The 23,727-nt window shown below is 42.3% G+C and overlaps 1 protein-coding gene across 10 annotated transcripts in view; it reads right to left on the bottom strand.

Moving 5' to 3' along the window:
• Nucleotides 1–2,764: 2,764 nt before the first annotated feature.
• Nucleotides 2,765–23,727, bottom strand: part of celf6 (CUGBP Elav-like family member 6) — an 867,956-nt gene continuing 846,993 nt past the window's right edge. For 8 of the 10 annotated variants that reach the window (XM_043680223.2, XM_043680222.2, XM_043680221.2 and 5 more), the window contains one exon: nt 2,765–2,900. Coding sequence is in view for 1 of the 10 variants with exons in the window: in XM_043680229.2 (XP_043536164.1) it covers nt 2,875–2,900 (26 nt within the window). In the remaining 9 variants the exon portion in view is untranslated. Of the gene's footprint in view, nt 2,901–10,965; nt 11,066–23,727 lie in introns of all 10 variants that reach the window. The other 2 variants (XR_006309810.2, XM_043680229.2) reach the window with 2 other exon arrangements.

Below are 23,727 nucleotides of genomic sequence, written 5' to 3'. Positions count from 1 at the left end.
ACATGGATACAATCATGGACAATAAGGGATTGCTTTGTCCATTCCACTGAAATGTTTCCAAACAGACATGATAATAAGACATCAGAATATCAGTTCATTATAATCTGCTAATCTGAATCACCAAGGCCTTTTCCCTGGATTAGGGGAGTCCAAAACTAGAGGGCATAAGTTTAAGGTGAGAGAAGACAGATTTAAAACGGACCTGAGAGCCAATTTTTTCACACAGAGGGTGGTGCATGTATGGTACAAGCTGCCAGAGGAGGTGGTAGAGGCTGGTACAATTACAACATTGCAAAGTTATTTGGACAGGTAAATGAATAGGAGAGGTTTAGAGGGTTACGGGGCAAATGAAGGAAAACTGGACTCATTCAGTTTAGGAAACCTGCTCTCCATGGATGGGTTGGGCTGAAGGATCTGTTTCCATGCTGAATGACGTTGGATCTTGGAAGGGCGTTGTGGGTGAATTTGATACCCTTAGCAGATATGCTGCAGGATGCAAAATTTCCCTGTGCACTTAGCCAGCAATGCCCACATTCCCTGAACGAACAAAGGAAACAAAATGGAAAGGTAAGCACTGAAACTGATCCGAGCATGTGTGCACTCTGTACACGCTTGCCTCAAAGTGTCTGCAGCTAAGTGTAGTGAATTGTGGAACATGGGACTAGATTGGGTTGGGATGCCTGGTCAGCATGGATGAGTTGGACCAAAGGATCTATACCTCTCTGACTCTATGACTCAAAGTGTTGGTATCTGATTTGTCCCTATGTAGAGACCTTATTTTGAAACATTTATGTACGTGATGAAAGGCCACTCCGTTACCTTACATACGGCAGCAGCTCAAGCAGGTCATAGAGTCATAGAGCTGTCCAGCATGGAAACAGACTCTTTAGTCCAACACATCTAAGCCGACCAGATATCCTAAATTAATCTAATCCCATTTGCCAGCACATGCCCCATATCCCTCTAAACCTTTCTTATTCATATACCCATCCAGATGCCTTACAAATGCTGTAATTGTACAAGCCTCCAGCACTTTCTCTGGCAGCTCATTCCATACACGCATCACCCTCTGTGTGAAAAAGTTACCCCTTAGGACCCTTTTAAATCTTTCCTCTCTCACCCTACTCTTGCCACTACTCTTCCAAAGGGAATCAAGAGATAAATGTTGGTCAGGTCAGCAAAGCCACATCCCATGAAAGAAATAAGAATAGAATTTCTCAGCTTAAGATCAAAAAAGAACAGCAATTATCTGAGTTGCTCTTTATCCCGAACTTTGTAGGGGCCTCAATTTTATCCTTCCTGATTAAATAAAGATAATAGAAATGGTATAAATGTTGAAGTCGGCTAATTCAACTAGTTCAACAATTTGTCTTGAGATTTTTTAAATATTTAAAGATATATCTGTCCTATTTAAGATGTAATACGCAGTATGATCACCAATTTGATAGGTGGAGTGTCAGGGCAATGGATATGAATCAGGGAGAAGTGTACAGCCATCTACAGCCCATTATGAGGTGTACATCTTGGGAGACACTTACCAAATGCTGGAGAGTAGACTGAATTGTACTGTCAAGCCATGTTTGGGGAACTGTACCAATATGCCAGGACTCATTGGCAACGCATGCAAAGCACAGAATTACTTCATTCATCATTGCTGGTTAGCTATTATCTTAAAGCAGGCAAAAGAAACGAGCAATACAGGGAGAATTGCTAACTTAATTATACAAGCTGAAACTTCACCCTCCTCAAACCGATCACCGAAGCCAACAGTTCCACTTTGTTACCCTTCGGTTATGTGCTAAGGGCACCTTAACAATGGATGGTGCTGTAAAAGACAAGTTCACTCTTGTACCTTTTATGGTGTGTGAGAACATCACCTCAAGTTTGGTCCTAGCAACAGTGGTAACAAGGTCATATAACTCCAGAGCAACACAATCACTTCATTGCCTGAGAAACGAAATGTCAGTCAACATTCGGCTGATTTAATATGAATAGATTTAGTATTTATAGTTTGAAATAAATACCTGGGAACAGCAACAGCAGCGTTTCTATATGTTACAAGTAACCGCTAGTGCTTTAATGGTGATAGTTTCAATATCTCATCAGCTACTGTATATAAGGACATAGCTCATGAGCCAGCTCTTCAGTAATATAAAATGAATGTTCCGCTCCCATATATTTGCAGAATCGATTGTCTCTCCACTGTCTGAGTGCCTCCCAAATTACTTAAGTGTTTCTAAAATGACTCTTAAATCCTATGAAGCCGTTTCTTGTATGCAAGTATTTTTCCCTAAATCACCATGAAATGTTATGATCTTTTTTGTTTTTACTTACAACTATAAGATAAGATTTAAAAAAAGTTTGGTCCTTTGGTCCCTAATCATCTAAGGAATGATATGACTTTACAGTAGTAGAACTTTTATATCCCTGTGCCAGCTTTCGAAATGTCCCTTTATTCCGTAATATTCTTCCAGTTTCAGAAGCAAGGATGTGTTGTGTTGGCTGTAGGCACACAAACTCTTCCAGCTGGCTTTGGTTTTTTTTTCTTAAAAGTCAGTATTTACCATTTAATCCTCTGAAAAACAGTTATTCAGTACTTGTGGATTAATTCAGTCGTGGTGTGTCACAACGTCCTCATCATAGTTCCAGTGCGAATATGATTTTTTTTGTCGTCTTTTTTTTGTGTTTTTGTTTTTTTTTGTTTCCATCCAACTTTCATCCATTTTTGGTTTCCCCCCCCACCCCCCCTCCCCCCTCCCCCCCCAGTTGCTCCTGAAGTGTCTCCCCCTTTTGAAATCTAATCTGTCGTCTTCCACAGTGATACAGAGCAAAATAAAAGAGTCATAGTTTTCAGACTGTAATTGTGACAAAGAATCACTGAATGCGGTGATGCTTCCATCCTGAGAGAGAAAGAGAGAGAGAGAGACAGAGAAAGAGAGATGGACAGAAAAGAGAAATACGGTGAATTAATAAAACAGGAAAACAGTAACTGGCAATATCAAACAATTCAGTGGCAAAGCCAGACCCTACAATTATCCAAAATGAATGTTTTAAATGTGCCATCATGAATTTTCACCATCTCCCTACAGTGTTAAATGCCTCATTAATGATTGGTGAATGTCAGAAATGGAAGGACTTTCTGTGAAAGAAAAATGGGACTTTTCCCTTTTTCTCTTGCTCCCAGTGTATGTAGCAAATCTTTCTAACTCAGACACAACACGGAGATCCCTTTATTTGACCCTGGCAACAGCAAAATCAAGAACAAATACTGTCACTCCAGTATATCAGTTTCCTTGTTGGTACTGAGATGTTGTAAAGAGTCATCGAATTGTACAGCACGGAAAGAGACCCTTTGATGCACCTCATCCATGCCAGCGAGATATTCTAAATTAGTCTCTTCCCATTTGCCAGCACTTGGCCAATAGCCTCCTAAACCCTTCCTATTCATATACTCATTCTGATGCCTTTTAAATACTGTAATTGTAACAGCTTCTATGACTTTTTCTGGCAGCTTGTTCCATACATGCACCACCCTCTGTTGACAAAGTTGCCCTTAGGTCCCTTTTAAATCTTTCCCCTCTCACCTTAAACCCATGTCCTCGAGTTTTGGACTCCCCTACCTTTGGAAAAAGATTTCGGCAAGTCCCCCTATCCCGGCCCCCTCATGATTTTATAAACCTCAAAAGGTCACCCATCAATCTCTAATGCTCCAGGGAAAATAGCCCCAGCAACATCCCTGTAAATCTTTTCTGCACCCTTTCAAGTTTAACAACATCTTTGCTATAGCAGGGGACCAGAATTGAATGCAATATTCCAAAAGTAGCCTAACGAAAGTTCCTGTACAGCTGTAACATGACCTCCCAACTCCTCGACTCAATCCATTGAGTTAGGATATCATGTTGTGACTATACATGATTCATAGCGAGCATTTAAATATAATCACAGGTGACTCCAAGCTAATTCCTTTGATCTATGAGAGGACTGCAAAATCTAAAAGAATGGGATACTTCAAACACCAAGCCGGGCATTGGGATAAACAATGAGTTCACGATGGATTTGTGGCAAAACATACTCTTTGTTGGCAGAGTTCTGAGAGGTAAACAAAACAAACTAAAGACAAAAAGGTGTTTAATGTGTAACTAAACCTTTCAATGACTACCAGAAATCCTCAAGTTCTTGAGAACGATTTCAGAATTTTGTTAAAACTCAGGTAGCTAGGGCATAGAATGACTCACAAGTTTCACAAAGTTAAAGAAAATAAAAGATGGAGAAACCTTTTCTCTCTCCACAGGTTAAGGTTTTTTTAAACAAACATTTCCTCAGAAAGAGTTGTTTTGAGGTCAAACTGGCCTTTGAGACGTTACTGAGAAGGGGAATACAGAAATTTACAGTGTTTCTTTATTTACTTTATAATTATGGAAATTGTGGATGAAAATCAGTGTTCTGTGAAGTAAGGGATAATTGATTTTCAAGTTATGGGAAGAGACTGGATAGGCCGGGATGCTTTTCCCTGGATCATAGAAGGCTTGGGGGCAACTACAGAGAGGATTAAACAATCATGAGGAGCATAGATAGAGTGGATAGCCAAGCTCTTTTCCCCAGAGTAGGGGAGTTCAAAACTGGATGGCATAGGTTAAAGGTGAGAAAGAAAAGATTTAGAAGAGACATGAGGGGCTACTGTTTCATACAGAGGGTCGTGCGTATCTGGAACAAGCTGCCAGAGGAAGTGGCAGAGGCGGGTATAATTCCAACATTTAAAAGACATTTGGGCAGGTACATGGTAAGGTTTGGAGAGATATGGGACTAGTTCAGTTTCTGAAACTTGGTCAGCATACATGTATTGGGTTGAAGGGTCTGTTTCGGTGCTGTGTGGCTCTATGACTCAATGTAGCTTAAAATTCCATCATGAACAGAGTCTGATGCAATAGATTAGATGGGCTGAATGGCATTTCCTTTCTGTGTAACGTTTCAGTTCTCAAAGCCAATTTTGACCTATTATGACACTTTACCAAACTGCAGCCCCAGTAAGATGCCTCATCTGCTGGGACCGGATTTTGGGAATTTCAACTGGTGCCTGACATGACCTTCAACCTCGGAAGAAAAGCAAAATTCACCTAACTGCCTGATTTTCTCTGCCAGTAGCTGATCCCTTTGAAAATGACTGTGACTGACTCCTGTGGCACTTGCATTGTTTCAACACAGATAGACAACCGACAGACAACCATCCCTGTCTTATCACTGGTTTCACTCATGACAATAATCTGCATTCACAGGAACAAGGTCCACAAGTTTAGGTAGGACATTTATGTTGACCCCAGGAATAGATTAGGTGAAAAATGACAGCCAAAAGGGCAATGAGTGGACAGCTGAGCCTCATTTCATCGTGACCTTAACATTTCCCTTGTCCCCCTGCTCAGGGAATCATCCCCTTATGCTTTCTGACCACCTCTAACATAACTGGCGTCGAATAATTGTGTCTCATAATTCACTGAAAAGCTTATTGAGCTAACTGGGCTTCCTTAAACACGACCTCACCTGAGTTATGAAGTATCTGTGTTCCCATCAAGTGAGTGCTAAAGTAATTGTGTTCCCATCAAGTACGGCAATCAGGAAACAGGGGGGAGCTGACACTTGGAGCTCTCCTAAAGCAGTAGAGATAACTAAGAATGGAGCTGCCCAACAGGTTGCCTGTTTGAATGAAGTTTATAAGAGTGATGACATTCTTAATGGCCAGAGTGCTAACCGGTGAGCTACATTTGTGATATCTGAAGGACTTTTGCCGTACGCTAGAGGATGTCTGAGAAAAGTAATCTGAATGGGATGCAACAGATTTTCAAGAAATAAAAAGTCGACAGAAGGTGCTTAATGTAAGGGATTGAATCATGAAAATGTGAAGACTGGAATACTGTTGTATTCATAGATCTAATGGTGGAATGGTTGAATAATGAAGGTGACATTTAAATGCAAGAGTGTACATGTTCAGAAAATAGCTATTTTTATTCAGTTTTCAATTGAAGAAATCTCGTATCCTACTGCATCTATCATGTTCCCCTTCCCAATTACACTCTCAGTATTTTTCCTAAACTGATGTGATGAATACCATTCTCTCTGAGCCTGTCCCCTCCCCCCACCCCAAGCACTGCACACCTTTGGCACAGACCCACACATTTAATCACTCTTTAAATTCCACCTTCCCTTTTACCTTCTAAATTCTTGTACAATGTGCTATTGTTTTGAAAATTCTGACCAGAAAAGAGCAAATCTTGCTGTGAGCTCTGTGATCAACCCTATGATTTATTTCATCCCAGCTGGATTGATAAATAGTTTTGTGTGATTACAATGGACAGATTACAACACACAAACAGCACACAGTCCACACAGCCTCATGGGTGTGGATATCTATCACATGACTCTGCTGACCTCGATGTATTCCAGCTACAAATCTACCTTCCCCATTCCTTCATTTCTTCTCCCAAAAGTGACATTCTTCCAATATGATTCGTGATAATGAGAGGCATTGGCTGATTTGCTTTTGGGAAGTGTGTGGACATCAACTGACATACCAATGGGGCAAACTGGCAGCTTTCAGATTCCTGATGAAGGGCTTTTGCCCGAAACATTGATTTTTTTTTCCTGCTCCTCAGATGCTGCCTGACATGCTGTGCTTTTGCAGCACCACTCTAATCTTGACTCTAATCGCCAGCATCTGCAGTACCCACTTTTGCCTAGCCTTCAGAAGCAGCAGCCCTTATCAATTTTAATTCCCTCTTCCAACTCTGCTACATGGCCTGTTTGAAGGCACAGATGCCAACTAAAGGGCCCATTTCCCAACACAGCTGAGAGGAGTCATCTTGCCAAATGACCAATGCCAGATCTTCCTGTCCTGTGCCAGTTAGCTCACAGAAACTAGGTATCCCTGAAGCGCAAGGAAACAAGGTGCCACATTCCTCAATGTTTACTAGATTGACATTACAGAAAGCTTAAATGGGTGTCTACTTCATTGTCTTTGTGCAGAATATCACTCTTAGGATTCAGTTCGGAATGTTTCTAATTAAAGCCATGAGAGTGGTGGGGATGGTGGGAATATGAATGCTTCAGTATATTTGTTATGTGCATTGATTGTCCATTGTGAATTCTAACATGGGGCTACACATGTAGCAAATGGAATGACAAAATCTGAAGGAATAGGATGTTCAAATGTCAACCGGTCTGGCTTTGCCACTGAATACCAGCTTAGCTACTCATCCAATCTCAAGGATCCACTGTACCTGAGGGTTACAGAGACATCCAAGCTTCTTCAATTAACAATTTTCACCAAAGATAAATTTAAAATGAACAAAACAGAACAAATTAAGTGGTTCATATGCTGGCACTTATGCATGCTGGGATAGAAATAACAATCATGCTCATTTTAGTCTCCATTGAACGCAAACACTGCAGCTTTTTCTGATACCAGAAATGAAACACAATCACGACTGGCAACCCCACAGCAACACCAATATCCATCGGAGGACCCTTTTCATTTGCTTTGCGATCTTCGCAGAGCTACAATGAGCTACAGTAAATGAGGTAACACAAAATTGCCTTGCAGTATGCAACCCTTGGCCTGTTAAACCCTGCTGCTCTCACTCACGCCTTGCACTCTTCAACTCTTGTTGAAGTTTATGTTAAGCTTAATGGACTCTCCCGGGTTGAAGGGGGAATGCAATTGTGGGAATATTGCTTTGCACAAGGTTTTGTAGCGTGCCAGGGGCAATTGTGAAGAGGGTCTTAAGTTAAAGCAAAGGAAAATTGCAACATTTTCTTCCACCTTCACAATTTTTTAATCTTTTCTGATCAACTGGTTCAGAGACGTTATTGCACATGTCTGGAGTAGGTGGGTACTGAACCTGTCTCCTGGTAGGGACCCTACCATTGTATCACAAGAGTCCTGACTGCACAGTTTTGATCCAAGGAGCAGGAGAATTGACATTTCGGGCATGAGCCCTTCTTCAGGAATTCCTTCAGAAACGTCGATTCTCCTGCTCCTTGGATGCTGCCTGACCTGCTGCACTTTTCCAGCAACACATTTTCAGCTCTGATCTCCAGCATCTGCAGTCCTCACTTTCTCCTGCACAGTTTTGATGACTATATCCCACCAGAAGCTTTATTTCTGTGCTATGTTACAGCATGATCTTGCAGGAGAAATCAATTTAGATCAAATATATTGAAATATTTAGGAGAGGAATAAAAAACAATCAAACGTTTTGAGCAGGAGGAGAATCAATGTTTCGGGTACGATGCTGTCTGACCTGCTGTGCGTTTCCAGAACCACATCCATTGACTCTGATCTGCAGCATCTGCAGTCCTCACATCCTGCTAAATGTTTTGAGCAGGGACATTAAGTAAATTTCTAAGTTGGGGATGGACATGCTTTATTCAATTTAATTTTGAATGGAAGGAGAGACGAGCCAGAATTGAGGGCCAGTCTTAGGGTTTTTGGATGAAAATTCTAAGTATTGAAGCATTTTAGTGCCTGAGGGGTTTTATTTCTGCGCATTAAACTCTGTAACAATTTCTTTAGCAGATGTCTTTTATAGTGTGGATGTGGACTCCGGGAAGAGATGGGACTGGTCTAAAGGCAGGCTAATTCTTCAAGAATCTGAACTGATTTATGGGTTTTATGCTAAAAAATATTTTACCACTGAATGTAAATCCCGAGGGAAGCAAATAAGTCCTGACGTTCCTTTCCAGCTGCTTGTTGCTCTATCTCAATTGCACTCCTTTCCCATTGCCTATATTGTGAATGTAATGAGGTCAGGCAAGTAGACCTCTGTCCTTTAACAAGGTTATGTTGTCCTTGGCTTTTTTTTTCAGTGAGCTTGTAAAAGACAGATTCCAAAAAGTCCAGGTTTTGATAGGTCTTAGAGCCAATTTGATTACAGCTAACAGACACTGCCTCAGGCAAAAGGCTTTTATGTTTTAAAAAATGTTGCTTGTACACTGAAAGGGGAGTGGTCAGTTCTCCCAGCTCAGCTCTTCTCTGGTTTGGCTTGTTGTAAAAGCTGAAACTTTATTGCTGGAACAGCACAGCAGGTCAGGCAGCATCTAGGGAACAGAAGATTCGACGTTTCGGGCACATGCCCTTCTTCAGGAGAGGAAGAAGGGCATGTGCCCGAAACGTCGAATCTTCTGTTCCCTAGATGCTGCCTGACCTGCTGTGCTGTTCCAGCAATAAAGTTTCAGCTTTGATCTCCAGCGTCTGCAGACCTCACTTTCTCCTTGTTGTAAAAGCTACTGGACCCAAAGAAACAGGTCCAGGCTGACACTCTCTGACTTCTCTCCTTTAAGACCCTGTGTTTGATTTTACCTTTTGTGCCAAACGGGTGTTTATTTGAAGTGTTGCAAGTATTTGTTACGGCATCATTAAGCTGGGAAAATTTGCTGGGTTTGCGGAAAGGTTAAGTTATTCTATATTCTGGTCTCTCTTGTTTGTGTTTCATTTGGTAACCTTGTAAATAAATGCTGTTTTGTTTGAAACTAAGTGGTTTGACCAGCAGCATTTCTCCTGGAATATCCACCTTAGATCTGCTTAAAACAATGAGCAAAGTTAGGGTCTGGGCTACCTCATTGAAATGTTTTGAGGGGATCTGGCCTGGTCCATAACACCTCATAGAATATATATTCCCTGATTGGTGCTGTTAATTTTCAATCAGGGAGCCCCTGGCTGATAAGTTTGGAGGGATATGGGCCGGATGCTGGCAGGTGGGACTAGATTGGGTTGGGATATCTGGTCGGCATGGACGGGTTGGACCGAAGGGTCTGTCTCCGTGCTGTACATCTCTATGACTCTATATAAACAGGAGGGTCAGATATCCTTTTCACTTGAGGGAGCTGGATCAGTGTCAAGGACTCTCCATATGTAAATAAAGGGTGACTTGCTGGTGGGATATCAGCGGAGTTATTTCAATCCCCTTCTTTCTCTTTGACCATTCTCTCTTCCTCACTGAGCCCCTCCATCCCTCCTGGCCTCTTCTTCCTCACCGCCCTACTCCTCCACCCAACTGTTTGTTTGTGGAATTGGTGTGGAGCATCTCAGGCCAATTGATGGGTGTCCTTATCTCAGTGACAATAGGCTGACACTGCCTGAGGCCCAAGTTTGAGTGAACCTCAGGATGGAAGCAGACAAGATGCGTTTCTCCCAGTGAGTACTTTTTTTGAAGTCTCCCACTCCGCCATTTTAACCTGGTTAAAAACACTACAGAAACAGGAAGTACAGGGACATATCAAACATGATTGGATATTAGCATGGCTTAAATCCCAAACCCTGAGTAATGATAATTTTATATATATACATATATTAGTGACTTATATTGTTCACTTAATAGCATCACTTTTGACTTGAAATGGAGCGAAAATGCTCTGATGATCCAATGGGATTTTGTGATAGAGAAGCATACTGGCAATTTTGTGTCACATTTTTTCAAAAGGATTTTGATGTAATGGGATGATATGCGATAATACTGGAAATGCATGAACATCAGGTACTCTGTTATGACTCAAGTGAAAAAGGTCCCTGAATTTCTTTGCTACTTTTGTAGATAATCATTAAAAATGGAGACATGAAAAAGGCATCACTTGCTCACATAGATACTCATAACCAGTGGTGAAATAGCAAGGAGATTGCAGGAATAAAGCCAACTGTATATCCATTTTTTTTCTCAAGAATATATTACACATGTAAGAAGGCACCACAACACGTAACTCACACTACAACAGCAAAAAGGTCAAAGGTCACGATCTGGTCAAGGTAGACCAATCAGCACTCCAGGTTTACTTACAACGACTACTAACGGTACCATGGGCAATAATATTCACGCACGTCACAACTGCAAATAAAAAACGTGACCCCACGTCATGCAACGCAGCGACAGTCTGTCACGTGACGTCATCAAATGACACCTTCACTGCAAACGGGCAACTTACGGGTCGGGACATGTCTCCCCCATGACTGTTAGAGTTGCTAGGTTACATCACAGAGTTTGAGAATGACTTGTGGTCATCTGGAGCTATGATTAGGCCCTGCCTGGTTTGGTTGTGGTTAGTTGTAAAAGAAGAAAAAATGTTTGGAGATGTAGAGCAATCCTGTTATCTTGACTTTGTATTTTTTTTTTAAAATGTCTTTTCTCTCTAGTCTTTCTTTCTATGCTAACAAAGCATTTTATCTTGGTTGTACAAAACTGTTTCAACAACAAAAAAAGACATTCAACAGGGCGCAACAACAGAACTTACACAACAGAACAAGCTAATAATGTGCTCAAAGGGCATTATTACATCATTGGGTTCAACACTTGACTGACCCTCAGGACTGTACCAGAGCTTTACTTAATTGCCACAACATCTTACATCTCCAAGTAATTACTTCAGCACTTAAGCCTCACTTGGAATGTTGTGTCCAGTTCTGGCTAATACATTTTAAGGAATGTAGTTCTTAATTCTAAAGGGATCAAATGGTTTTGAGGAGAAAGTGGGAACAGAATACTGAGTTGGATGATCAGCCAAGACCATATTCAATATTGAAGCTGATATGAGGGGCTGAATGGCCTCCTATTATCTATGTTTCTATGATTTCAGGACCTTGGAGAAGGTGTACAATACATTCCTCTGGATGCTAATGGGGATGAGTACTTTACTCATATGAAGAAAGTGATGAAACAGGGATTGTTCTTCTGCAGCATAGAATTTTTGATTAGATTCCCTACAGTATGGAAACAGGCCCTTCAGCCCAACAGGTCCACACCGACCCTCCAAACAGCAACCCACCCAGACCCATTTGCCTCCGGCTAATGCAGCTAACAGTATGGGCAATTTAGCGTGGCCAATTCATCTGACCTGCACATCTTTGGGTTGTGGGAAGAAACCGGAGCAACCCACGCAGACACGGGGAGAATGTACAAACTCCACACAGACAGTCACCCAAGTCTGGGATTGAACCCAGGACCCTGGTGCTGTGAGGCAGCAGCGCTAACCACTGTGTTGAGGGGAGGTTCGAGATATGCTTGAAATTGTAAGGAGTCTGACTGGGCAAAAAAAGGGAGTAATTGCTTTCACTTGCAGGAGTGACAGTAACCAGAGGACACAGAGATTTACAATGATTTGGCAAAAGGGACAGAGGGGAAAGGATGGGAATTATTTTCTACACAGCAAGTTATTATTATCTGAATGGTCTGCGGAAGCAAATTTAATAATAAATTTCAAGAGAATTGGATATGTATTTGAAAGGATAAATTGCTGGGCAGAGTGGGACAAATTGGTTAACACTTTTTGAACACTGGCACTGGCAAATGAGGAGGAGGATACCGTAAAACCTAAAGGTTTTTTTTTCGTGAAAGCATTACATGCTTTGCAGCAGATTTTGCCACGTAAACCAGTTATTTTCTTAAAAAAAATCAAAGCTATTTTCAGAATGGGAAATTGAGTCCAATGAATCTGTCTCTTTTTAATAGATTTCTACCCTCTTGACCTTGGAATCGCACCCTTTTGTTCCTCTTTGCACAGGACAATTAGATACGTGCACTGTGATCCTATCCATTTGTCCAGACTGAACTCAATTCCTCAGGCGACTGCGCTTAGTTTTAAGAATACCTGCTCCTATGCAATTCTTCATCAGTAAATGCACTACGTGGCTTGGCACTGACTAGTGAATGCTGGGGAGGTCCCAGATTTAATTAATGATCTGCATACTAATGCATAGCACAAGGAATGTGCTCGGTCTAAGGAAGCAAAACACAATACAGTCAAGTGTCCCATTTCTGATTACTTTTCATGAATCCCTTATTAGAAGGTGTTGGACAAGTGGACTGTGAAGACTCAGTTAATGCATTCATGTGAAGAATAGGTATTTGAGTGCAGCATTGGAGAGCTACCTTGCACTGCTGCAATGATTACCAGCATCAATTTAACACACTGTTCTTATTTGAAAACCATTCTGCTGTATCATGGAGAAACTATTGCATTTGAATTAATTGAATTTAGAGTTTCTGCTCTCAAGTGGCTACATCAATTCAATTTTATTGAACAGTACGTTCCATGCGGTTAGGAATTTTACTGAAATTTGCAGCATTATGTTGGACCATCTCCTCTTAAACAACTGGTGCCATTATATTAAAGTTACAGGAATCTTTAGGAACGGCATGGTGGCTCAGCAGTTAGCATGGCTGCCTCACAACACCGGGGACCCAGGTTCAATTCCACCCTTGGGTGGCTGTGTGGAGTTCCTATATTCTCCATGTATCTACTTGCATTTCCTCTGGTTGCTCTGGTTTCCTCCCACAGTCCAAAGTTGTGCTTTAGCCATGCTAAATTGCCCATAGTGTACAGGGTTACAGGGATGGATCTGGGTGGGATGCTCTTTAGAGGGTCATCATGGACTTGATGGGCTGAACAGCTTGCTTCCACACTGTCCAGATTCTATCTTAGTGTTGAATGCAAGATAACACAATTTAGCAGCTATTAAAGAAAATGAATGGTAAAACACCTGGACATTAATCATTTACACGAAAGTGGCCACTTTGGAATGTAATTATTCTTAGGCCTAATACAGGAGGTCATTAGAGATTTTGGAAAAAGAGGCGATATTGGACTTCCAAAGTCGATAGAATATAGAGAGACATTAAAACACTAATGATTAATTTCATTGCAACACAAAAGGTTAAATGGGGTTATTTGATTTAAAAGATCATTGCATCCTCTAAATGATTTTTAAAAGTGTAAATTTAGGCTTAAAACTAAAGCTGAACAGTAGACAATTATTTTGTAGACAAAAAGTTACACATGTAAGGAATGCACTAACCTAGTAAAGCTAAATCCATCATGTTCAAGAAGACATTTGGTAAGTGTATTGAGAAGAGGAATGGGTAAAATAAGACAGCTGTGATGTGGTGTTAGAACTGGCAGATATATGATGGGCTAAACAGCCTCATACTGTGTTGAACCTTACCGGATTTTATGAAAAGTTAAAGATCACACAACAACTCACTGGATTGCGACTCACTAAAGGCACCTGAAAGCTTTGTTACAGTCCTGACAGGTATGTTCGAGAGGTCTGATCCCAGGACCCAGTCCCTGGCTGTCAGGTCAGGGGATAGCCATGAGTATAACAGCCTCCTTCAGTCAGCTTCAGGCATTACCGGGACTGCTGCAGTCGGCTGGCTTGTAACAAGCAACATAAGCCACCTGTAGCCAGCCAGTCATCTCTCCACGGTTTGAGTGGGAGTCAAGACTTAGCAAGCACTGCCCAAATAGTAACCCCAACCCAGGATGCCAATTTGTTGCAATGGAACCAAGTACTGAAGCACTCGGTTTTCTTGGGTCATTACAGAGGGCTGGTGTAGCATCATATTCAATCTCATTTTCACAACTTCAATCAGCAGTGTCAATAGATGAGATCACCTGTGTGCATTGTAGATATACCATTCGCCCTTTTGTTAATTGGGTTTTATGGAAAGGAAAGCATAAGAAGGGTACAATAAAACAAACATCGTCAATGGCTTCTTAGCAACAATGCTAAAATGTTTGCTCTTGAATGGCAGAGGGGTAAACCAGCCGACTCCTGTTCCTATTCCTTACGACCTTTGACTGTGTTGGATTATCTGAACAAATACAGAACCTCATTTTAGTTCCATTGTCATGAGAACTCATTGATATCTATGTGGTCCCAGTTCTCTGCCAGTGACAACTTTGATTTGGCCTTTTCTTTTGTGTTCGATGAGAAAACGAAACCATTTATTCCCACCTTATTATGTGGTTTAATAGTTACCAGGGCAGAATTTGACCTTTGCATTAAAAGAAAAGGGAAGGAGGGGAAACTTCACTTGGAGTGTTACCTTATTCGAACACAAGTATCTAATGGCACAGACTTGGATCTGATTACAAGGGATCAGGTTAAAGAATCCATTTGCTGCTACTTTCACTTATCATGGAAGTAGGTTGTAAGTAGGTTTTGGGAGTATTTTTGTATAATTGTGTTGCTGGAAAAGCGCAGCAGGTCAGGCAGCATCAAAGGAACAGGAGAATCGACGTTTCGGGCATAAGCCCTTCTTCAGGAATCCTGTTCCTGCTCCTTGGATGCTGCCTGACCTGCTGCGCTTTTCCAGCAACACATTTTTCAGCTCTGATCTCCAGCATCTGCAGCCCTCACTTTCTCCTAGTATTTTTGTATGGTTTCACTTGATAGCAGGTAATTCCTGTTCCCTCTCCTCCTCATTTGATCCAAAAAACACTTCTTGGCAGCCAGTGGGTGAGGATGGCCAGGGGGAAATCTCAACAAGTGTCTGGCAAAAGCTAACAATAGCGTCACGTGCAAATAAGCTGCAAGTTTGCCTTGAGGTGGACAGCGCGCCTGGGCAAGGTAGCTCCTCATCCATCTGGGACAAGTGATTGGTGTGGAACTCCCAGGAATGTCGGGGGCGGGGAGGGGGGGAGGTGAGGGATTTGGCTAGTTTACTCAGAGCGAGGAAGACCAGAGAAGAATGAGGAAGACTGAGTGAGGGGAAAGTCCCCTAACACTCTGGGTGGAGAGCAGGAAGCTGCCATTACCAGTTACAAAGTTGTACCTTTTTCCAGTCTATTTAGCCCATGCTTCATTACTAAACTGCCACTGTTTAATAAACTGCATTAAAATCATCATTATTAAACTGCTGGTTTTTAATAATCAACTTTATAACCATCATTATGAAACCATTGGTTTTTAATAAACTACTTTATAATCATTCATGTGTTCACCACTCCCCACCTCTCCTGTTTTTTTTGATTAAACTGTGACTCTCAAACTCAAACTTTGGAATGTTTAAAACAGCTAATATTGAGTCACTGAGTGAATAAGTCCATTTCTGACTCCATCACTTAAATCACCAATGCACCCCGTTATGGAGAACTTGCCCTCATCCTGCCAGCTGTGTTCTTGTTTTGGAAGGTTGAGGGTTCAAATCTTGCCCCAGTGACCTGGGCACACAAGTTAAGCCTGAACTTTACTCTGAGTGTATTACCTTTCTCCCATCTTGGGTGGACATGAGAGATACTGAGGAGTTCTCCCTTTTGTAATCTCAACTAACGGCGCCATATAAAAACAGAATTGTCTGGTCACGACCTGATGGCTGTTTGGAGGAACGTTGCCATGCGCACACACTTACTTTATCCTTTCCTGGCATGTGGACAAAATCAGCATTTTAATCCATCCCTTGCATTGAGTGGCTTGTTGTACCATTTCCTATGACATTTAAGACTCGACCACTGTCAGGAGTCAAATGTAGGCCAGACCAGGTAAGGATAGAAAATTTTCTTCACGAAAGTCAACCTGTTGGGTTTTTGCAATACTCATCCAAGGTTGTCTGGTCATTGTGACCAAGAAAAACTCCTAATTCCAAAATATATAATTGAGATTAAATTCCAACAACTACAATGGTGAGATCTGCACCCATGACCCTGATAGTGTTATTTGGTATTCTGGATTTAGTGACATTACCACTTCACTATGTTTGTCCCTATAGGGCTGGCATTGTGTTTCCAGCACTGAAGCACACAGAGCCCCTACAGTGTAGAAGCAGGCGGTTCAGCCCATTGAGTCCACACCGCACCTCCAAAAAGTATCCCACCCTACCCTATAACCCTGCATTTCCCATAGTTAATCCACTTAGCCTACACATCCCTGGACACTCTGGGACAACTTAGCATGGCCAATCCACCTAACCTGCACATCCTTGGACTGTGGGAGGAAACCGGAGCACTGGGAAGAAATCCACGCAGACATGCGGAGAATGTGCGTACTCCACACAGTCGCCTGAGGGTGGAATCAAACTCGGGTCCCTGACGCTGTGAGGTCGAAGTGCCAACCACTGAGTCACTGGGCTGCATTGATAAATACTTAATTTGGACGTGCAGTGCATTGCAATAGCCTGAGATTGTGAAAATGCAATTCTTTCGGTTATTGAGAGTCATAGATTCACAAAGTGTAGAAAAGGCCCTTTGGCCCATTGAGTCTGCACGAACAATAACTACCCCTAAAGGCGTGTTAATCACTCATTCCTGTATTTTGCTGCTGTTTTCCAGATTTAGCCAGCAACCTAATGAAGGTCTCCTCCTGAGCTGTAACCAGTCTATCAATTTGGGAATGGAAACTGGAAGAACTGCTGATGCTGTAAAGAAGTTTCTGGAAAGATTCTGCAGGTCTGGCAGCATCTGTGGAGAGAGAAAGCAGTTAACATTTCAGGTTGAGCGAGCCTTCCTCAGAACTAGGAACTGGAATTCTGAGGAAGGGTCACCAGACCCGAAATGCTAACTCTGATTTCTCTCACAGATGCTGTCGGACCTATTGAACTTTTCCAGCAATTTCTGTTTTTGTCTATGAACTTGGGGTCTATTTGGTAGAGCTTACTGGGCAGTGACTTTCCAAACTTGGAACTTCTGAAAGGGTTGCTAAAGTAATTCAGGAACAGTTTGTTGTAAATCACACTGCACTATGCCTGGTGTCAGACTGAGAGTGAGTTGTAAGTCTCCACAAGAAACAGACAATAAGCGAGACTCGATACCAACTGTGTTTCTCTGGGAAGTAACTTTCCATTTAGTTGCTTTAGTACAGTATGGAAGGGACATATGAACATTCGGTCTCTTACTCCCAGTTAATTAAATGATCACAGTGTGACGCCAGCAGTGTGCAGTTTCCCAAACAACTTTTTAACACTCTCTGGCCCATTTTATGATTTCACCCTATGTCCACTCTGAGCAAAAATGTGGTGCTACAAAGGAAAACTTTCATGACCTTACCGAATCACATTTTCCTTCATGACAGAAAGTATTATTGCACTCATCAAATTGCTATAAACTTCAACAAATATAGGAGACAGCACGCACCCTGCAAAGGTTTGGTCAGTTGCATTATGCTGTTACTAAATGGATGTTATCCCCCGCATAAACTTGGGGGGGATGAAAAATCAAATAACTTCAATGAAGCAGAGGAATTTGGAATGTTAAAGGGACCTTACAATAATGAAGGATCTTTTAATCCTCTTACATGAGCTGATAAACGCACTGCCTTCAATACAACAATCAAAGGCATAATGTCCCAATCAAAGCTTGAAATGGGTTTTTATAAATAAGATAACAAAATAGGTCAGTGTCTCTTTAACATTGGAGCTGAAGTCTAAATACTAACTGGTTTGACCACAAATGTCTAACTTGATGATTTCTTCATTTTAAGAATACGTTTTAGTCTGGGGATTGAAGTTTTAAAAAGTGGAAGTATTTGGTTTAGGAGGGTGACTGAACACACTTAAAGGGTTTGCAATCCATTGGGAGTCTTTGTTTATGTAATAAAGGGTGAAGTGGGTAATATTGAACAATGGGGCTTGAAGAACATTTTTGCAAAATATGGTATTGTTAGTTGTACTTGCTTTGTTTAATTCTTGGACATTAACAGTTAGTGCTTTTTGAGAAGATTTGTAGCTCAGGTTGGTGATAAGTATGTAAGTTAGCTCGCTGAGCTGGAAGGCTTGTTTTCAGATGTTTTGTCATCATGACTAGATAACATCATCAGTGAAAGCCTCTGGTGAAGCGCTGGTGGTATGTCCCGCCTCTCTATTTGTAAGTCTTCGTTTCTGAAGGTGGGTGATGTCATTTCCTGTTCGTTTTTTCAAAGGAAGGTAAACTGTCTCAGTTAATAATTGGACATCTGAATCTTTTCCCCCCCACAAATAGCCTCCCTCAAGATCTTCCTGGCTGCTGTTCTGTTCAGGTGGGCTTTGCAAGATGGAAGGGTCCTCTCTTTACCTTTTAGAAAGAGCAGCGCTGTTCCTGAGGACAAAGGAATGATTGCACCTCATAGCCATTCTGAAGTAGGACATGTTGCTACACAGCAAGATCCCACAGGCAGCCTCAAGATCAAATCAGCTGAGTTGAAATCTGACATGGAAACACTGACTATAGTTTTCCTTTAAAGTTGCAAATTTATTTATTCCTATGCTTCATGACGTGAAAATATTCATCCAGTTTAAAAGTATATCAGAATGCCATTTTGATTTGGCAAGTTATGACCTGGAGATTTGATATTGTTTTATCCTTAAAATCAAATCATCTCTCAAGTTTGATGAACTTGGGCATTATTTTTCTGCACACTATTTTGCACTGGACAAAATAATCCTTTTTAAAAGACATCAATCTCCACAGACAACTTGCATTGTCAAGTTTATGTGACTTCATCGGAACAACTGCCCCCTCTTGTGGTACAGATGTGAATCACATCTATCTATCAACTCGATCACATCAGGTTCCTGTTGATATTTTTAATCAACCTGCCTCCTTTGGAATAGGTAGGACTTGAACAGGTAAGCTTTCCAGCTCAGAGATAGGGAAACTACTACAACGGCCTCAGCTCTATTTGGAACAAAGCCTATACAAATTGGCATTTACTTCTGATTAGTGGCTCAGTGGTTTGCACTGCTGCCTCACAGCAACTGGGCCCCAGGTTCGATTCCAGCCTCGGACGACTGTCTGTGTGGAGCTTGCACATCCTCCCTGTGTCTGCGTGGGTTTCCTCCCACAGTCCAAATATGTGCAGGTTAGGTGAGTTGGCCATGCTAAATTGCCCATAGTGTTAGGTGCATTAATCAGAGGGAAATGGGTCCGGGTGGGTTACTCTTCGGAGGGTTGATGTGGACTTGTTGGGCCGAAGGGCCCATTATTTTCCCTCCCGCAGCACCATCATTGACTGATATTTTCTATCTCCCACCGGTTGAAATGTCAGGAGCCAGCTAACATCATGAGATTAGTAAGAGCTTGCTGTCTCATAGTGTAGACAACCCGTGCTGTTACCCCACATTGGTGATACTAGGATAAAAAAATCAACGTCTTGGTCAGTATTAGGGAGGCGATGGCCTAGTGGTATTATTGCTGGACTGTTAATTCAGAGACCCAAGTAATGCTCTGGGCACCTGGGTTTGAATCCCACCATGGCAAAAAGATGGAATTTAAACTTAATTAATATCCGGATTTAAGAATCTAATGATGACCATGAATCCAGTGTCAAGTATTGGAAAAACCCATCTGGTTCAATAACCCCCTTTAGGGAAGGAAACTGTCATCCTTACCTGGTCTGACCTACATGTGACTCCAGACACACAGCAATATGGCTGACTCTTAACTGCCCTCTGGGCAATTAGAGATGGGCAATAAGTCCTGCCTAGCCAGTGACACCCTGATCGAATAAAGAAACAAATTAATAAAGGGGAAAAGAAAGAGGTTTAGGAGCTTCGAAAAGGGGAGAGAGAAACGAAGCGATTCAGCTGAAAGTATGGGATGGAGAAACGGAAATCAGAGATGTGAAACAATTGGAGTGGCCCAGAGGTATCCACAAATAAATCTGGAATGGCAGATGGTGACAAGAAAGCATAAAACTATTGAGGGGTTTAGGATCGAAGGAGGGCATTTTAAAATACAGGTGTTGCCATTTGGGTGCCCATGTCAGTGAGCATTGAGAGGGGAACTGGGAGATCAGGATTCAGCAAGATTCAGTATTCAGGCTGCATGACTAAAGTAACTCATTTAGAGATGCTTGCATCAAATTGAAGAGTCCTGCAGAGTGGAGAGGTGATGGCCTAGTGGTATTATCACTGAACTATTAACCCCAGGTAATGGTCTGGGGACCTGGTTTCAAATCCTGCCATGGCAGCTGGTGGAGTTTGAAACCAATCAAAAATCTGGAAATAACAGTCTAACAATAAACATGAATTGATTGTCATAAAAAAACCCACCTGGTTCACTAATGCCCTTCAAGGAAAGAAACTGCCATCCTTACCCGGCAAGGTCTGGGCCCACAGCAATGCAGTTGACCCTTAAATGCCCTCTGGGCAATAAATGCTGGCCTGGCCAGTGATGCCCTTATCCCATCAATGAATACAAAAAAAACTACCAATTTACCAACTTTCTTTGCCTGTCCTGTTCTTGCAATTATAGCCAGAATTGCTTTATTTCCCAGTGACTCATACTGCCTGATACTGTAAGTGAAAGTACCTGAAGTAAATCGACACAGTATACATACTGACACACATACAAACTAATGCTCCACTACCCTGATGTCTAATGCTTAAACTCAATAAGGACAAGTATTCAAGAAATCAAAAAAACACAGGTTATGCATAAATTAGAAACCAAACGTACCTTGGCAATGGTTTTAAATGAGCAAACATTGAAATATAAGACAAAACAAACAGTCTTGTTGAACACAGACATTATTCCCTGCATCTCACACTCCAGTTTAGTCTCAAGGTAGGAGTTTCCCTGTTATCATGAGGTTGGGTTGGACAGGGCAACATTTCACTGCATCTGGGAGAGCAGTGACCTGAGCACCATCTAGTGGGGATGTGCCAGCATTTCAGGCAAGACACAACTGCACTAAATACTGGAGGTTAAAAGGGAAATCTTAAGGCAGCCTCAGCTCCCCTGGGTTGACGTTGCCATACTTCTGACACAAACATTTTTACGCGCATTTTGTGTGGTGCAGCTGTTGGGGGATGCACATTCGTATTCGAGGTCACTGTGACAAAGCTGGATCATATGGAACCGTTTGGACATTTAAATGATTTCTTCGTTGCACATTCTCCCAGTGTCTGCGTGGGTTTCCTTCCACGGTCCAAAGATGTGCAGGTCAGGTGGATTGGCCGTGCTAAATTGCCCATAGTGTTAGGTGCATTAGTCAGAGGGAAATGGGTCTGGGTGGGTTACTCTTCAGAGGGTCGGTGTGGACTTGTTGGGCTGAAGGACCTGTTTCCACACTGTAGGGGAATCTAATCTTAAATTAACGCAACACTTACAATATGGTTCACCTACTGTTTGCTGAAGGTCAAGTAACTTTTTAGAAAGAAGTTCAGCAAAGCTTTTAGGGAGTTTAGGTTTATAGTCTATGAATGCTGGAAAACCTGGTTTTGAAGAGGCCTCTATCTAAGACAGTACCAACACCCCTTTCCTGACACATTGTTTTACAGACGTACGTAAGGAACACTCCCCCCAACTCCCTCTCTCAGCAGACGTTTCTGGGATCTGTTAAACATCAGTACCACTGACTAATGTATAAATCCTGCAAAGCTGAACTCTTTCCAAAGATTCAGATCCAGCCCACTTTCAATTCAAGCTGAAGATCTTCCATCACCCTTGACAATGATCAGCAATTTGATTTTGTTGATAGGAAACACTGGACCATGAGCAGTCACCAAATTCTGTCACATAAAAACAAAATACTGCAGTGGCCGGAAACAGACACACAATACGCTGCAGAAACTCAGCAGGTCTGGCAGCTCATGCGGAGTGAGAAACAGAGTTAACGTTTGTGTCTTCCTCTGAAGTTCTGAGAAAGGGTCGGATTAGACACCAAATGTCCAATAGAACTCCTGAAGTTCTGAATAAGTCATGCTGGACTAGAAATGTTAACTTCATTTTTCTCTCTCCACAGATGTTGAGAAAGAAATACAGCAGGGGAGTTGACGTTTCGAGCATAAACCCTTCATCAGGACATTCCCCGGATGCTGCCTGACATGCTGTACTTTTCCAGCGCCACCGTTTTCGAGTCTGACTCTGTAGCGTCTGTAGTCCTCACTTTCTCCTCTCTCCAAAGATGCTGTCAGACTTGCTGAATTTCTCCAGCATTCTGTGCATCTGTATCCAATTTCATGCTTTATTCTCAGACCCTTGGCCGAAAGGAGTATCTTTTGCTTTTGTGCATGAGAAGAAGCCTCTCTACAAAGTGTGTGTGTTTGTGTGTGTGTGTTTCTGTGTGGTGTGTGTGTGTGGATGTGTGTGTGTGGATGTGTGTGTGTATGTGGTGTGTGTGTATGTGTATATGTTTGTGTGTGGTGTGTGTGGGGATGTGTGTGTATGTGGTGTGTCTGTGTGGATGTGTGTGTGTGGTGTGTGTGTGTGAATGTGTGTGCGTGTGGTGTGTGTGTGGATGTGTGTGTGTGGTGTGTGTCGGTATGTGTATGTGTGTGTGTTTGTGTGTGTGTTTGTGTGGTGTGTGTGTGTGTGGATGTGTGTGTGTGGTGTGTGTGTGTGGTGATGTGTGTGTGGTGTGTGTGTGTGGTGTGTGTGTTTGGGTGGATATGTGTGTGTGTGGTGATTTGTGTGTGTGTGTGTGGATGTGTGTGTGGTGTGTGTGTGGATGTGTGTGTGGTGTTTGTGTGTGTGTGGATGTGTGTGTGTGTGTGTGGATGTGTGTGAGTGTGGATGTGTGTGGTGTGTGTGAATGCGTAGTGTGTGTGGATGTGTGGTGTGTGTGTGTGGATGTGTGTGTGTGGATGTGTGTGTGTGGATGTGTGGTGTGTGTGTGTGGATGTGTGTGTGTGTGGGGATGTGTGTGTGTTTGTGTGTGTGTGTGTGGATGTGTGTGTGGATGTGTGTGTGTGGTGTTTGTGTGTGTGTGGATGTGTGTGTGTGGTGTGTATGAGTGTGGATGTGTGTGGTGTGTGTGGATGTGTGGTGTGTGTGTGGATGTGTGGTGTGTGTGGATGTGTGTGTGTGGTGTGTGTGTGTGTGGATGTGTGGTGTGTGTGTGGATGTGTGTGTGGTGTGTGTGTGTGTGTGTGTGGATGTGTGTGTGTGGTGTGTGTGTGGATGTGTGTGTGGATGTGTGTGTGGACGTGTGGGTGTGTGTGTGTGTGGCGTGTGTGTGGATGTGTGTGTGTGGATGTGTGTGTGTGTGGATGTGTG

Source organism: Chiloscyllium plagiosum, unplaced genomic scaffold (genome assembly GCF_037043375.1).
Source record: "Chiloscyllium plagiosum isolate Xiang-an unplaced genomic scaffold, Cpla_swu_hap1 HiC_scaffold_42, whole genome shotgun sequence".
NCBI classification, from domain to species: Eukaryota; Metazoa; Chordata; class Chondrichthyes; order Orectolobiformes; family Hemiscylliidae; genus Chiloscyllium; species Chiloscyllium plagiosum.
The sequence above is the reverse complement of the archived record's forward strand: the minus strand, read 5'-3'. Positions and strand labels throughout refer to the sequence as shown.